The sequence below is a fragment of the Macaca mulatta genome, chromosome 18 (assembly GCF_049350105.2).
Source record: "Macaca mulatta isolate MMU2019108-1 chromosome 18, T2T-MMU8v2.0, whole genome shotgun sequence".
Taxonomy (NCBI): domain Eukaryota; kingdom Metazoa; phylum Chordata; class Mammalia; order Primates; family Cercopithecidae; genus Macaca; species Macaca mulatta.
In genome coordinates, this window is record NC_133423.1 from 76,530,558 (window position 1) to 76,546,001 (window position 15,444).

The 15,444-nt window shown below is 38.5% G+C and overlaps 1 protein-coding gene across 50 annotated transcripts in view; it reads right to left on the minus strand.

Annotated features, from left to right (window-relative positions):
* The window catches only part of EPB41L3 (erythrocyte membrane protein band 4.1 like 3), a 246,116-nt gene that overhangs the window by 24,519 nt on the left and 206,153 nt on the right, over positions 1-15,444 (minus strand). For 32 of the 50 annotated variants that reach the window (XM_077975604.1, XM_077975601.1, XM_077975594.1 and 29 more), the window contains 4 exons: positions 11,102-11,254; positions 7,377-7,474; positions 6,492-6,667; positions 2,822-3,042 (listed from right to left, as the gene is read on the minus strand). In XM_077975604.1, the coding sequence (XP_077831730.1) occupies positions 2,822-3,042; positions 6,492-6,667; positions 7,377-7,474; positions 11,102-11,254 (648 nt within the window). The remainder of the gene's footprint in view (positions 1-2,821; positions 3,043-6,491; positions 6,668-7,376; positions 7,475-11,101; positions 11,255-15,444) is intronic. The other 18 variants (XM_077975597.1, XM_077975588.1, XM_077975599.1 and 15 more) reach the window with 1 other exon arrangement.

The following is a 15,444-nucleotide window of genomic DNA, read 5'->3' on the forward strand; positions in this document are numbered from 1 at the left end:
CAGAGAGTTTACGTTCTAAATCAAGAAGTTTCTGGCCCCACTCCTATCTGATAAGTAGTTACAATCAGGGATTCGACACTTAGCACTTCTGAATATCTCACTCCTCAAAAAGAATTAAAGTTCCCTTGAAAACTCCATTTTGGCTCCTTTACTTAGGACATTAGTGGGACTTCAACTCAAGTGATTTCAACAAGCTAACTAGAAACAACAATGTGTTTTCTTGCAACACGCTTTGCCAGTATTTACTTTCTATTATTTATGATGCATAATAACAGAAAGATATAATTTCCCAGCCTTCTGATTTTTCTTAGCAGATAAAGGGCATGTTTAGATCTTTGGTTTGAGGCCTTAATATAATGATAACAGCAGGGTTTTCCACAAGTGCTCCCCTGGTGAGCGCAAACTTTAATGGGGTAGGTGAGTCTACTTCCCCTCTCTCTGGGTCCTGGAAGTCTCCACCACCAGTGCGTTTCCTCTGCAGGTGGTGGAGGGGTTGCTGGACAAGAAGGGGAGGAAGGAAAGCACACAAGTCCCAAGCCGGGAGGTACCTTCCTGTACCTGCCCCAAGCCCCTGGGCAGGTACCGGAGCTGCTGCAGGCCGGGAAGTCTAAGTTTGAAGGTAATGAGACTCCTGCTGATGTCTGTGTCACTGCATGTGTGTATATGTGTGTTTTGTCCAGTGGCCTGACAGCATGGAAATTACCCAGCCTGCCTTGTGTGGTTATCCAATCCTGACTTGGGGAGAAATGGTAAATATAGCGAAAGAAAGAAAATGCACAAATAAAGTTACATCTGAGGCATGAGGGAAAGAAAATGCACAAATAAAATCATAGCCCTTCGGCATTGGAAGGGTCTCTTTCTACTATGAGACAAGTATGTGTTTTCCCACACACTCGCATTTGACATTGAAGACGGCACTTTAAACAGGAACCTGCACAAATCTCATTCAACTAAAATAATGTAGGTGCTACACTCTAACTTCTGCATGAAGACAACTGTCCTCTAGCATGGAGGTGAGGCGGCCCCATGATCTGGGGGATCCCAGCCTGGGAAACGTGCCTCCTTGCCAGGCAACCTACTGGACCAGCCTTTCAAGAACTATTTTCAGTAATACACTTTCATTTTGGTTGAAAAATAAGTACCCTCTCGGTTACTTTTTGAAGATGGAGTAAGATAAAATTAAGGTTTATTTTACCTTCCATGCTGATTATTGAAGTCATTTCTAAGACAGCTTTGCACTGGGGAAACCAAGCCAGCCCACACCTATACAAGCACCAGATTTCAGCTACAGGCTTCCTGAAGATGTTCTGCCCACAGTGCTGGCTTCTCAGAGACTCAGGCTATGAGGCTGGCAGTGTCCTTTGTCTTTCTATTTTCCCACATCACAAATGGCACCGAGTGAGGACAGCTTAGTGCTATGATTTACACAAACAAACTTGTGGTCTTCTAAAATCAAATAAAGCAAAAATGTCTGGCCTTATCTTGGGAGCAAAACTAAAAATCATTTACATTGATGTGTCACTTCTTCATACTTATACATCCACGGGAATCTTATGTTGGCATGGCGATTTTACAAAATGTTAGAATAAGAAGAAGAACCACGTATTGTTTTTTTGGGTGGATTATCTTTTTTTCTGTCCCCTTTAAAGCCTTCCTTGACTGAACAGACAGGAAGAGTGTAAAAACAAAATTTAGAACAAAGCACATTTTAACAGCAAAAGTTATTGAAACATCCCTGCCATTATTTCCTACTCTGTGCCTAATTTTGTGTTTGCCAAATAAATGATCTTATCCTAAAAAATCAAAGATGATGGATTGGGTCATTTGTAATATTTTAATATAACTACAAAAATGATTTGTCTATGTTAAGATGTCGCTGCTAAATTCTTGCCAAAAGGAACACTTTCCATAGAATCCGGGGTAGTGATTCTCCATCTCTATCTGAAGAGCCCATGTACAAAAGAGCACTCATGAATCAAATTTACTCAAATTTTAGGATAACCCATGAGTTATTACGAGCATTTTCATTCTGCTGTTTCCTCTTACTCTATGCTCTGTACAGGCCAGGAGGCACTCTGTTTTTCCATTATTATTAGGTATAAACCTCCTGAAGTGTATTTTGACTTTTAAAGTATTTTTCTGAAAAGTTGCTTTGTAGTGCTGATCACCAGAAAAAAACATACTGTTTAAAAATTATGTTAAAAAAGATACCTAATTTGGGGTGAAACGATGTCACAAAGTTGAATGAATTAAACACTGAAAGAAGAAACTGCTGCCAAACTCACTTTTTATCTTCTATTGCAACCTTCTGCCTTAACATCCCTTTTCAAAACACGGCCAGTCACTACTCTGCTGATTAGATTGTAAGTAAAAACACACAGGCTATGGTCACTCCATGTATTTATAGCCAGAAGAATGGTAATATGATAATTGCATATCTAGAAAAATATGCTGTACTTAGGTAGGAGAATGGGGCCAGAAACAAAGAAAACAGCTTTAGTGACAGTTCTGAAATGTGAGCCCAAACAGAAAAGTGTAATATGCCACCAAAAGTATTTTTAAGATACACATACAGGACAGCTATTGAAAGTCTTACATAGCACACAAGTTATTAAAATACAAATTTTCAAAGAGCTATGAATGAATCTTTCAGAGGAAAAATGTTGAAACAGGAATAATCTAAAAATTGTCATATGAATGTGACCAGTGCTGACATATGATTTACCCTAAATCTCAGCACATTCCTGGTTTACAGCCTCAGCATCATTTAGTCATTCTTAAAAGCTGCAGCAAGCTCTAGCAGGCAGTCTGGGAGCTATACCTTTCCCTCGTGCCGGATGGCCGAGACAGGCGTGACTTCCTCCCCCTTCCTCCGTCTTTCCTCTTCCTCGTCCCGCTCCTCCTCGGCCTTCTTCTCCGGAGTCACAGTGGTGATCAAGTTGGTCTGAGAGATGCCTTTTGTTGTGGCGTACTGGCCAGTACCAACCTCTGCAGCAGACACAGAATCCTTCATGTATATTTCATGGTTTTCATTCACTGACGCTAAAAGCAAATACAATTGAAGAAATAAAATCCAAAATAGTTAGGTCAGAAGACAGATGAACACCACCAATTATATCTTCACTGAAAATAAAGAATACCATCACAAAATACCAGGTTTGTCTTGAGAAAACAAATCAGTGCTGCAGGGACCTTCCTGTAAGCACGAGCTTCCTGTATTTCCTATACCAGCGCTTTAACATTCTTGAAATGCTCATGTCTTGGAATGTCCTCTCTCCTCAGGCTCTCTGGTGAGGATGTGTGTAAGTGTGGACATGAGTGGAGGGCCACGAGGCGAGGCTGCCGCTGGGCCTGTTATCACCCGGAGTCACCGGCTGGCACTGGCACCAGTCTCGTAGTGGCCAATTCCACACCTAACGGCAGTCTTTACAGTACACAATTGCTCTAACACACTTGGCTCTTTGGAAGTGCCATTCACCAAGAAGCACTGAACTGGTTTTCTTCTTATTATTAACGTTGAAAAGTCTGTCACTCTTACAATATAAAAGCTCCACGGGTAATAACAAAAATTAACCATCTTGGTGGAGATTATAAAATACAGATGGCAATTCTATTCGTCTAAAGCACAGAAATGTTTTCATTTCTACTGCATTTTAAATGGGCTACCATAATATGCATATACATTTACTCATCTCTAATATTTTGGGAAAACACAATGAATGTTGCTAAATGAAATTCATGCAAATACAAAACATGCAAACGCAAGAGAATAAGACATAGCCTTTCATGCCAGCTAAAACGTCTTAGTGAAAAGATGCTTAATTGAGTTAAATCTTAAAATTTGGTACTCATTATTTTAGGTTTCAGACATAAAATTTATTAAAACTTATAAATGTGGCTTTTCAAATACACAGTAACTAATCCCAGACAAAATATAATCTACATTATTATGTTAGGAATTTTAAAATGTAAATAAAAGGATTCTGAAATGAAATCCTCTCTGAAATCCTTTTGATAGTTAAACTATGCCACTAAAATATCTTCACTAAGACATTTTATATCTCTTTATACTATTGAAAAAGCTCATATGAGACAAAGCTTCCTAATAGACCAGTTAGGCCACCCTCTGTAAGATGCAACCTTGCAAAACAGCGGTTTATGTTGCAACATGCAGCTGTGCCACCCAGCTCAACAGCAGCAGCAAACACACTAGAGCCGGCAGGACTGCGAAGAGCGAGAGCCTGCACATACTAACATCACTTTTGGGCAGGGAGAAAGAGACAGCATGACGTTAGTACACTGATTTCACAACTGTCTTCTGTCTTCTCAGCAGTCATTATCACACTAAAGGTCATAAGGAAAACAATATTCACAACCAATGTGTTCCCTGGGGTGCACACCACTGAACAAAGTGGATATTCAGGAAAAAAAAGTGCGATTCTACAAAGTTCCTCAAATACTAATAACATACAGAAATAGGTAATAGAGACAACCTAAAGGAGAAAGAAGAGTCAATAGGATAAACCGAAAAGAAAAGCTTCAATGTTAACATGGGTATTTCAATATCTTAATTCAGCTAGAAACAGTCCTGATAACTATTTTATTCAAAAGGGCTGGCTCTAAGTTTGGTATTCCGGAAACTCTTAGAAAACACACAACGGTAATGAACTTCCTAGGCTAGCTCACAAAAGCCTGTAGAAATAATTATCGATATAAAATGTGGTATATATATACACCATGGAATACTACTCAGTCATAAACATGAATGAAATCATGTATTTTGCAGTGACTTGGATGGAGCTGAAGGTCATTATTCTACCTGAAGTAACTAAGGAATGAAAAACCAAATACCATACGTTCTCATGTATAAGTGGCAGCTAAGCTATGGGTATGCAAAGGCATGTAGAGTAATACAACGGACACTGGAGACTCAGAAGGCAGACAGTGGTGGGTGGAGGGTGAGGGATAAAAAACTACATATTGGGTACAATGTGCACTACTCAGGTGACAGGTGCACCAAAAGCTCAGACTACTATACAATTCATCCACGTAGCCAAAAACCGATTGCTTGTATACCAAAAGCTACTGAAATTTTTTTAAAAATGTGAAAAAGAGTAATTATCAATATGATGATTGAGATAATTGCCTATGTAACAAGAGTGCTTTCACATATATCTTGCTTTTCACAACGGCCCCATCAAAGTCTGAATATAATATTCCTATTATAACAGATGACTACAACAGACCTGAAGAACTGAAATCATTTGTCAACCACCGCAGAGACAGAGGGCAGCAGAGCCTGGACTTCAATCTGGATTTACCGATGCCACATGAGTACAGTTCCCACCTCATTAGTAACATACATAATACAGCACTAATAATGCCATTTTGATTTCTTCTGTAAACTGTTCACAAAGTATTCCATTAGAAAAAGACAGTTGTTTTTAGTTGGGAGATTCGGGGAGCACCTCTCCCCATCAATCACCCAGCTGGTGAAATGGGGAAGGCAGAGCTGAAACTCTCAGGGGAACAGTGGCAAAAAAGGTAGGGAAGGAGATGGTCTCAGGCACTTGTAACTTTTGTTTATTTTTATTTATGTTTTTCCTTATTATTTAAACCACGACCTGCATACCAGAAACTCCTAATTCTTTTTACTTGCACAGGATAAGATCTTCTACTAAAAACAAACCTCCAGGTGCTCCAAATTAGAAGACAGAGACCCAGACATGATTCAGTTCCAGAGCATTGTTAAGCAGGCATGCCTTGCAGTAGAAAGCGTACCTCCATATTACTCCAGAGAGCAATCATGAAACTGTTCGATAAAACAAAACCCTACTAAAAATTCACTGTTGTGTTATCCCCTAAAAAGGTTGTTTGAGTGATCATCTCTCCATTTGACTAATTTGACTTGGCAGTACAGAACCCCTACACAGCCTGTTCTCCCAGTCCATCTGGGGTAGTAATTAGCACAACTAGGAGAATTTAACTTACAGCCCTTTGCTCCGTTATTTGCATGTCATCCTTTCTACCAGCTATTATCAACTAACTGATAAAGGCCACACTTCATTCATGAAGATTTTTTAGAAACAGAAACAAATGTAACTTACAGATTTATAAAACAAATAGTCTTAAACCTACCAATCCTTTAAGACTTGTTGGCAAGAGAATCAAATCACAGAGTATGTGACTACTATATTTAGAATGAGAGCATCTTTCTCCAAATTCGGGGTGTCAGTTTAAGAAAGCTATTTTCTTCATTCCCTGATGCCATTCTTTCATGTAATTTTACATAAACCTGCAGATGTTAGACTGACAAAGGGACTTTCATTTCACTGGGGGAGACTTAAAAATGTGCCATTCAGTCAATGAGCAACAAATGCTTTTCAACGTACAATATCCAGGAATATCTATGCTTACTGAAAGCTCATGACAGTTTCATACTCTTTTTGGGGTAGGTACTAGGTTACTAAGGGCCAGTAAGTGACGCCTACCTCCATCCAAGCTGCGAGACATGGTATAACGTTTGCTGGAGGAGCGTTCAAAGTAAGGTGCTGGGCGATCTATCAACGCACTGGCTCTTCTCGTTTGCGCTTGTGTCCTGCCACTGTAACGAAACTTGGAACCCAAGGTTAAGAATTTCTTGGGAGGTGCTTCTGGTAACAACAGTCTAAAGAGAATAAAGAAAAACAGCAGAAAGACTATTAAGTACAATATTGAGAGTGCTGTTTAAACTTTTTACTCTGAGAGGTCGTGTGTGTTGCGTGCTAAACGTTTAACACACAAATTGCAGTTAAATAAATCTGATTTCATAAAAAAATGCACATAGTATATATCAACTAGGGATGTTGTAGAGAGGAGATATGCAAATGAGGGTTGTACTGAACTAGATGAACTTTTAACATTCCATGCAAAGTAGACAGTCTATGGTTCTATAAGCCCAAACAGCAACTAAATAGATTGATATTAGTTAAGAAGAAGAGTGATAATTTGTTGTTGGGTGCCTAATTTGATGGGTCTCATACCATGCATAGGTAGGTAAAGGGATTCAGGGATTAAGAAATCACTGAAATAGTAAGGAATTGAAATAGTAAGGAATAGATTGGATATTTGAAGTGGACACCTTAAAAATAATGTAAAGACACTAAATATACTAAAGAGGAGGAGGTTGGGACACGTAAGTACATGACAAATTACGGAAAATCCTTCAAATTTACTCTTTTCCTAGTTCTTTTAGGATTTCTTATCAAGAAATATGGTGACAATGAACTTGAAGGAATAGAAATAATAAAATTCCATATTTTTCTTATTGACAATCTTTTTCAGTATCAGTGATGATAATTATTCCTTAGAGAAAAAACAAAATAATCTCTTCCTACCTGAAAAATGTATGATGCTCAACACATACTTTCCATAAACGCTTGGCAGCTCGATGGTTTGGCAGCTTAAACCCAATGGTGCTTTCAAATTGTTCAAACTAAATAAAAAAAAAAATCCATTGAAGAGTAAAGTTTAAAATTATAAATAACAGAAGCCCTGTAAATAATTTATAAAATCATACTGCCACCAGAATTTAAAAACTTTACTTACTAGATCAATTGCTACATGCATAATTCATGCTATACGCATTCATTTGTTAATTTCGAAAATGTGTCTTTAAAATGCTGCAGGTACAAGTAGCCACATTATGCATACAGTAAAATGTCTTCTGAATAAGTGTGTATCTTATGATACTACTGAAAACTAAACACAAAAGGGTTTTTTTTTAATTTATTCCAGAAATCAATTTGTCCTGATACCACTTTTAAATTTTATTTTCATGGTTTCTCAATGACACAATGACTTCAACTGCAAGGTACAGAAATGAACCAAATGTTTACAGATATAGTCTACAGCATTCTTAGAAATGACATTTTTCTCCTAATATCTGGCCAGGAAATATGTATATTTCTTAGGTAGTTGACAACTTGGTGTCGAGACTGCCGATTTTATTTGTGTGTTCCACTATGGATTATCGTGTTAAATGCTAATGTCTCTCTATATCATACGTAAGATCAGAGATTGGGGGAACATATTTTCATATCTTTTAGCATGTACATTTCAGATGATGCTTTATCAGCCATTTGATTTTTCGAGGTGAAATACTCATCTCATTTCCTGCATAATATACTTTATTACTGCAGATGCACAGGTTTTCACATTGTGAAGAAAGTACACATCAGACCACCAGAGGGCAATCATCTTAAACAGTAAAGGCTTCCCCAAAGAGCAAACAACCAGTGCTACTGCCATAATCAATAGCAAAAATAATTTATGTGGCAAAGAACCGAGGTGAGGGGTCATATGCATGGCATGTGAGATACAATCATGTTTGACCTCTATTTCTTGCTTGCTGAGGATGATTAGGGGAAGTGGGAAATACATCACAATTGCTTCAACCGCAATTGCCTTTCCCAACTTCTTATTCACCCTGCATGTTCATGCGCAGTGGTGTTTGTAAAAATCACTGCTGTCCAAGGGACCCAGTCAAGACAGATACAGTGTAGCTGTGACTAAACCATCATCCATTTATTCATCCTGCAACTAATATGCACATACTCTGCCAATGCCGGGGTTATATGGAAGAGTCAGCTTGCACTCTGCCGCAGGAAGCTGGGAAGAGTCTCTGCCGACCTCTATAGGCAAGGAGGATGCAGGCTCCTAGACTACCTGAATAGGTATTAATAGCTTATTAGTATCTATTTCTCTGTGCTTTATATCAATTTCTTTCAACTTCTTCAGAGCCTGTGTGTTCCCAATAATTTCTCCTCACTCCTCTCAGGCTGTAAATAAGATTGTAAAAACAGAGAGAAGAGGAGTGAAACAACAGCTTTTTCTGAGCCTGTTTCTGCCAGCACCACAACCCCATCTCACGCCTCACTGCTAAACTTCAGGAAGCAGAAGCCACTACTTGCTGCCTCTGCTCCTCACTCCTGACCTCAACACGCCCTGGCAGGTGCTCCCCACACCTTTCTGAACTCTGAAATGTCATCATGGGGCCTGACTGTCAAGTTCAACGTGCTTTTGTTAGTCCACACCCTGCGTGCCCCTTCTGTAACATATGGTACTACTAGCTAACCACTTTCCTCTGAAACTCATCTCCTGGTCATCCAGCAGCCTATGTTTCTTCTTTTATCTCTCTGGCTGTCATTTCTTCATCTCCTTGACCCTTTCTCAAATAGTAGTATTATCCAGAGTTCTAGTTTTAGGGCCTTTTCTTTCTCTAACTTGTCTTGCTCTTTGAGTAATTTATTCCATGTCTAAGGCCTTGAATAAAATATATAGTTGACAACTCTGTTCAACTCCTTCTTATGCAAGAATTACTCCCTGAAAATCTGTTCCAAAGGGATTTCAATTGTTTTTCTGAAAATTTTCCCCTTTTCCCTCCTGCCTAATGTCATCTCCATTGGCTTCAATCATGCAAACTGAAAACCTTTGATTATCCTGGACTCTTCCCTCTTTTAATTCCTTCCTCCACCCTGTCTCTAAGATCTGCTGCTTCTGCCTCTCAAATCTCTCTCTTGAATTTGTTCCCTCCAGTCTATTCCCAGAGCCTCTGCCCTAGTTTAGGTCTTATCACATCATATTTCTAAGTAGTTGAATTTCATTAAGAAATCTATCATTCCAAAATATTCACCTAGTTCTGTCACATCCTGATTTAAAACCTCCCATGACTCACTAGTGTCTGCTGATTCATTTCTCCAGCTCTCCCCTCTGGCCTCTTACAATACTACGCTCACCCCATGCCTACAGAATATCATCTCATTTGCATCATGCTGTTCCAATCAAAGTATATGAATCAATTTTTCTGCTAAACAGAAAATTCCTTAATAAGGAACAAGCTCATATTTCTCTTTCTATTTCTAATACCTGACAATAAATAGGTGCTCACTTAACAAATGTTCAATGAAGTCAAATGACTATCTATTGGCTATAAGTTAAACACATAATCTTTAGGAAATATTTTTAAAACACTATAATTTTACGTATTTACATGAAAAGCTTACAGATTATTTCAGTCATCATAGATGGGTATGATGTTATACTCATATTAAACATCATTACATGCTTTATATTTCAATTTTTTGTTGTTTTTGAGACAGGGTCTTCGCTCAGTCACCCAGGCTGGGGTACAGTGGTACAATCATGCTCACTGCAGTCTTCAACCCTTGGGCCCAGGTGATTCTCCCACCCTTGGTCTCCCAAAGGGCTGGGATTACAGGCATGAGCCACCATGCCCAGCCGATATTCTAATTTTAAAAATTGCATTTTCCATCAAGAAACTCCAGTGGAGAAATAGATTTTGAAGATAAGAGGTAACTCTATATTATATCAGAAAACATTCAGAGATATAAGTATGCTAGAATCTTTGAGCTTTGACTGCCTCAATTATACTAACCACACCAATTAGAAATTCAAGGTATTTATTAACTATCTCTTAAGTAAATAAGAGTAGATATGTGTTACTATTATGTACAAACCACTAAGCAAAATATAAACACAAGTTGATCATGGAGGCTGTTGTGCAAGGAGTAAGGACTAGTTAACACTTTTGATTCTCTCATTAGCTTCTCTGACTTATAAAAAAAAGCATATATTGAGCTATAGAACATTGACATAATTCACACTCACTGTCCTTTGTTCTAATATTCCCTGTACCTTGAAGTACATGACCTCTAAGCTTTTCACTTTAAAGTACAACCCGATTTGTAGGACAAGTAGAAAGAGCATGAAGAAATAACAACAGGATATGGAGGAAGAGATTTATCCATTACTGTTTGAAATATACACAAAATTATTCATGAAACTGGATTTTATATTAAAATACGTTTTTAAAAACCCTTCAATTAATGTATGCAGTAGGAAATATTGGAACAATATAAAAAAGAAGAGAATATTTTCTTTATTACTGTTTATTGGGCAAATCTACAATAAATTTTCTCAGGCACTTAGATGTAATTCACTGTGTCCCAAAATGCTCAGAACTCATAAGCAGATAATTTAAATGTTTGCTTGCTATCAGGGATTTTCCTCCTAACGCACATGCAAATGTGGGTATACTTACCTCTCCTGGCCGGATCTTAATGTAAAAGTTGTTCCGTTTGTATGAAATCTTTAGAACCTTGGGCCAGGCAAATCTGTTTATTCGCAGCCGGTCGCGATATATCAACAGACCACTTGCACAAACTCCTAACATAATTTCTACCCCTTCTGAGTCCTGGAAAAAACAGCAAGAAACAACAGATCAGTATCTAACTTATTTCCATTTTCTGCTGGGTATAATATTTAAGCATCCACAACAGAAATATAAATGGCTGGTTTACATATGCAAAATGATGCAGCCATTTTTAAAACATTACTATTAAACACTAGCCTTTTGGTGAAGATGTTCATCACTATGGAGAGGTTTGTTAGAGTAAAATCTGCTCTCCCAGGTGTCTCAGACTTATAAAGTAAATACTGCACACCAAGAGGGCCCAGCCCATGAAGGTATGTTAATAACAGTCGTAATAGTAGCCATAGTTCTCACTTGTCAATTGCCAGGCACTGCTCTGCTTTACATATATTCCTTTAATCTTCACTGTGATTGAAATGGTTGCTATTATTATTCCCATTTTACAGAAGAGAAAATAGGTACAGAGTCCCAGTTGAACACAGCCTGGTTCCAGAGGCGGCACCCTTAACCAACAAATATGCCAACAAGATGGACCCTAACTTTTCCTATGAGGGTTTTGGTTGCTGTTCCTTTAAAAAGAGCCCAAATATTTTTTATATACCATTATTGTCAGAGTAAAATTTAAATATGAAATAGGTTTTTTTAAAGTATGAATGAATAAAAAAATATAAGAATGTATTTTCCCCAGCAACCACCATTCCCTCCACACAAACACACTGCCCAGTGGTAATCACACTTAGCAATATGGCTCACATATATAAATAATAAATATTTTTTAAATATGTGTATAGTTTTTTTAAGAAACAAATGTGAGATCATACTAGAACTGCAACTTCCTTTTGCTACTTGCACATTTCATGTTCAGGTAATTTCCTAGGGATGTGTGATGTCCAGCAGTCATTAGAGATGTTGTGTCAAGCTTAGGAGATATACCACATACAGTCTTTCCCAATGTTGTATTCCATTTAAGTCAGGGTAAAATGAACATCTGTGGTGGCCATGAATGAAGGAAAAAGATAGGATGCAGGCAGGATTATATGTGAGGTCAGAGTCCATCCCTGGTCCCACTGATTGTTGGAATCAGGGGACAGAAAGGGTCATGAGCTGACCACCCATCGGAAGCGATGCCCAGATCTGCTGTCAATGCAAGGCAGAAGATGGAAATGTCCAGAATCAGAAATACATATACTGGTCCATCTCTGGGAAATGTAAGTTTGCCAACAAAGCATAATTGGTTTAAAATGAAATATTTTACTTTGGAAACGTAACATTCCATGACATACTGAATTACTCTGCAGGAGTGGAAATATTTGATGGCAGGATATTACAATATAATAAAATTTGAGGAGAACTCAAAGACCGGAAACTGCCCACCATTTATCTAGGACTTTAATTTGAAAGAGTGATTTAAAGAGCTATAACCTGATGCTGACACGCAGCTGGTATTACTGATCCTTTAGAACCAGTCAATCTGTCTGCACCACCACTCAGAGGTGACCACCTTACTCCATTGGCAGAGTGCAGGAATGAGGAAGGACTGCCAGAATCACTTCTCTTTGACTCACTTTCTTTTTGGTAACTATAGAACAGGACTTTAGAAAGTGTACCTTCAACCTACCAAGGGAAAGGACATTTGAAACCTTTTCCATTATTAGGTAACAATAAAACTTTTAATAAAAACCTTAATCACCTGTTACTTCTTTGAATTTTAAGAAAACAGTAGCTCCCTTCTTGAGGAAGATGAAGAAGGCTCTGATGCCTCCTCTTCCTGTCTCCTCCAAAAAACACCTCTCTGTGTCCCAAAATCAATCTGTTATCTCTAGTACACCCTTAGCAAATGGCACTGAAATAAACTATCACTTGTCTTCCTTATCCTGGAGACAAGAGCTGGTTGAGAGCAGGAGCTCTGTTTACCTTTGTAATCTCACGGCCAGCGCACTGCCTACCTTGCATGCACGAAGCCATTACATGTTTGTTGAAAGAAAAGTGAATGAAAAATGAAAATGACAGAAATGAGTGCAATTTTTAATTGGATGCAAGTCTTGATTTCATTAATTGCATGGCAAGAAAAATGATACTTTTCATCTCAAATTTTCTGCCACAGGCCACAGTACTGAGGTTAGTTTGAGAAATCTTTTTTTTTTTTTTCTTTTTTTTTGAGAGGGTCTACCTCTGTTGCCCAGGATGGAGCGCAGTGGTGCCATCTTGGCTTACTGCACCCTCCACCTCTAGGGGCTCAAGCAATTCTCGTCCCTCAGCCTCCTGAGTAGCTGGAACCACAGGCAGGTGCCACCGCACTCGACTCATTTTTCTGTTTTTGTAGAGATGGGGTTGTGCTACATTTATTCAATCGGGTCTCGAACTCCTCACCTCAAGCAATCCGCCCGTCTCAGAGTGCTAGGATTACAGGTGTGAGCTACCTTGCTGGGCCTGAGAAATCTTTGGTTTTAAAAGTCATGACAACAGTATTTGTTGAGGACATGTGCATTTCACTATCAATGAATACATGTGCACTCCCTTTAGCAAGGAGCACTGGGGTGGACCTGAATAGTCTCAGTCATCATGAAAATAAAGGGGCATACGATTTCTTTAATTCGACATCAGTGTTCAAACTTTGCCATCCTTCAGCATCTACTGCTCTGCGGGATATCCTATATGGACTTATATCTACATTTCAGAATCTTACATAAAATAAATGACTCTGACAAAGCCCATCAAGATGCACATTAAATGACAAACAACCAGACTCAGATGTACAAAGAAAAAACAAAACATTTAGAATAGGTTTTTCCAAAACATAGGACCTTTGTGTAATATGCGTGTTTATTCTTCATACAGGATTCCAGCTCAGAAGTTTTAAATGGATTGTAACGCTCAGGGTCTTTCATACCATCAACAGAAGCAAGGCATCTCGCTCATAACCGGAAATTAGCTCCAATTTGTTTCAGTAAATTTCCTTCTTCAAATGATGGAGTGTGGTGGCATGGGAAAACTGAATCTATAACTGAATTATCTGTTATACTTAATATTCAGAAAAATTTCTGTAACGCTACATTTGTACTTCCTTAATTTTCTTTTTAACTGGCATAATTTCAAATCACATTATTAAATGAAAAAGGCAGCCATCTATTTTAATTCTGTAGCGATAGCAATGTTAAGTGATTTTATATTTACTGATAGAAACACTGATACATCCTGAGGTGTACTTCCTGAAATGTACACCCTAATCTTTTATTTATTTATTTATTTCCGGGCAGTAAGAGAATCAAAGTGTGTGATGTAACTCAAAAATAGCTTCAGATTCACTCAAATTCTCAGGCTCCCTTCATTTCCTTCTTGTTTCCTTATCTTTTAGCCTCTTCGGGGGAAACACTAAGAGAAATTTAAAAATCTTAATGTCTGCTCTTATTTTCATTTTGAAATTCTCACTCTACCTTGTACCTAATATACAATAGAAACATCTTTGTTATCTGAGTGCAAAATAAGTGAAAAAGTGTAATAATGAACTGGCAAGTAAACAGAGCTACACCTGCTGTCGTAATTATACGCAAATGTCAAAGAGCTTGGCATTCAACGTAACAGCACATCCCTGGTGTGAGCCTCCGCCAAGTCACAGAGATTTTGCTAGCGCTCAGGCCTCGGAGAGCTCATCCTACGTGACGTGCAGAGTGATCCACAGCAAAACCAATCAAACCTGCAGAGATTCCAGGGCCCCCATTCTCCTCCCAAAATCCCTGGGGATTAGTCTGCTCTCCAAACGCTAACCAAAGCGCAGCCCAACTTCCAGTATCGACAGAACCTACAGACCACAGAGCTCCCTGCAATGGGTCCGCAGGGTTGCTGAGGCGTTTGCTTGAACAGAGCCAGCTGAAATTCTCTTCATTTCCAGGCCCCAAACCCGACTGTGTAAGACACTTGTTGGCCTGGAAACCTGTAACTGCACGTTCTGTGTGAGTCTCAGACCATGAAATTAATGACTAACCCTGTCCATCAAAGTCAAACACACATCCCTAAACAGGAACAATGTCATCCTGTTGGACCTAATCAGAAGAAACAACCTCTGACCTTTAACATTGACCTTTTAACCCTGCTAATGCCTCTGAATCCAAACCTAGGATCCTAACAAATTTTATATGTTTTGCTAATAAAAGTTTTCATAAAAATTTTCTTGTATTTCCACAGGACTTTTATTCTGGGCTGTTTAAAAAGACTAGTAGTCCTACGTTCATTCT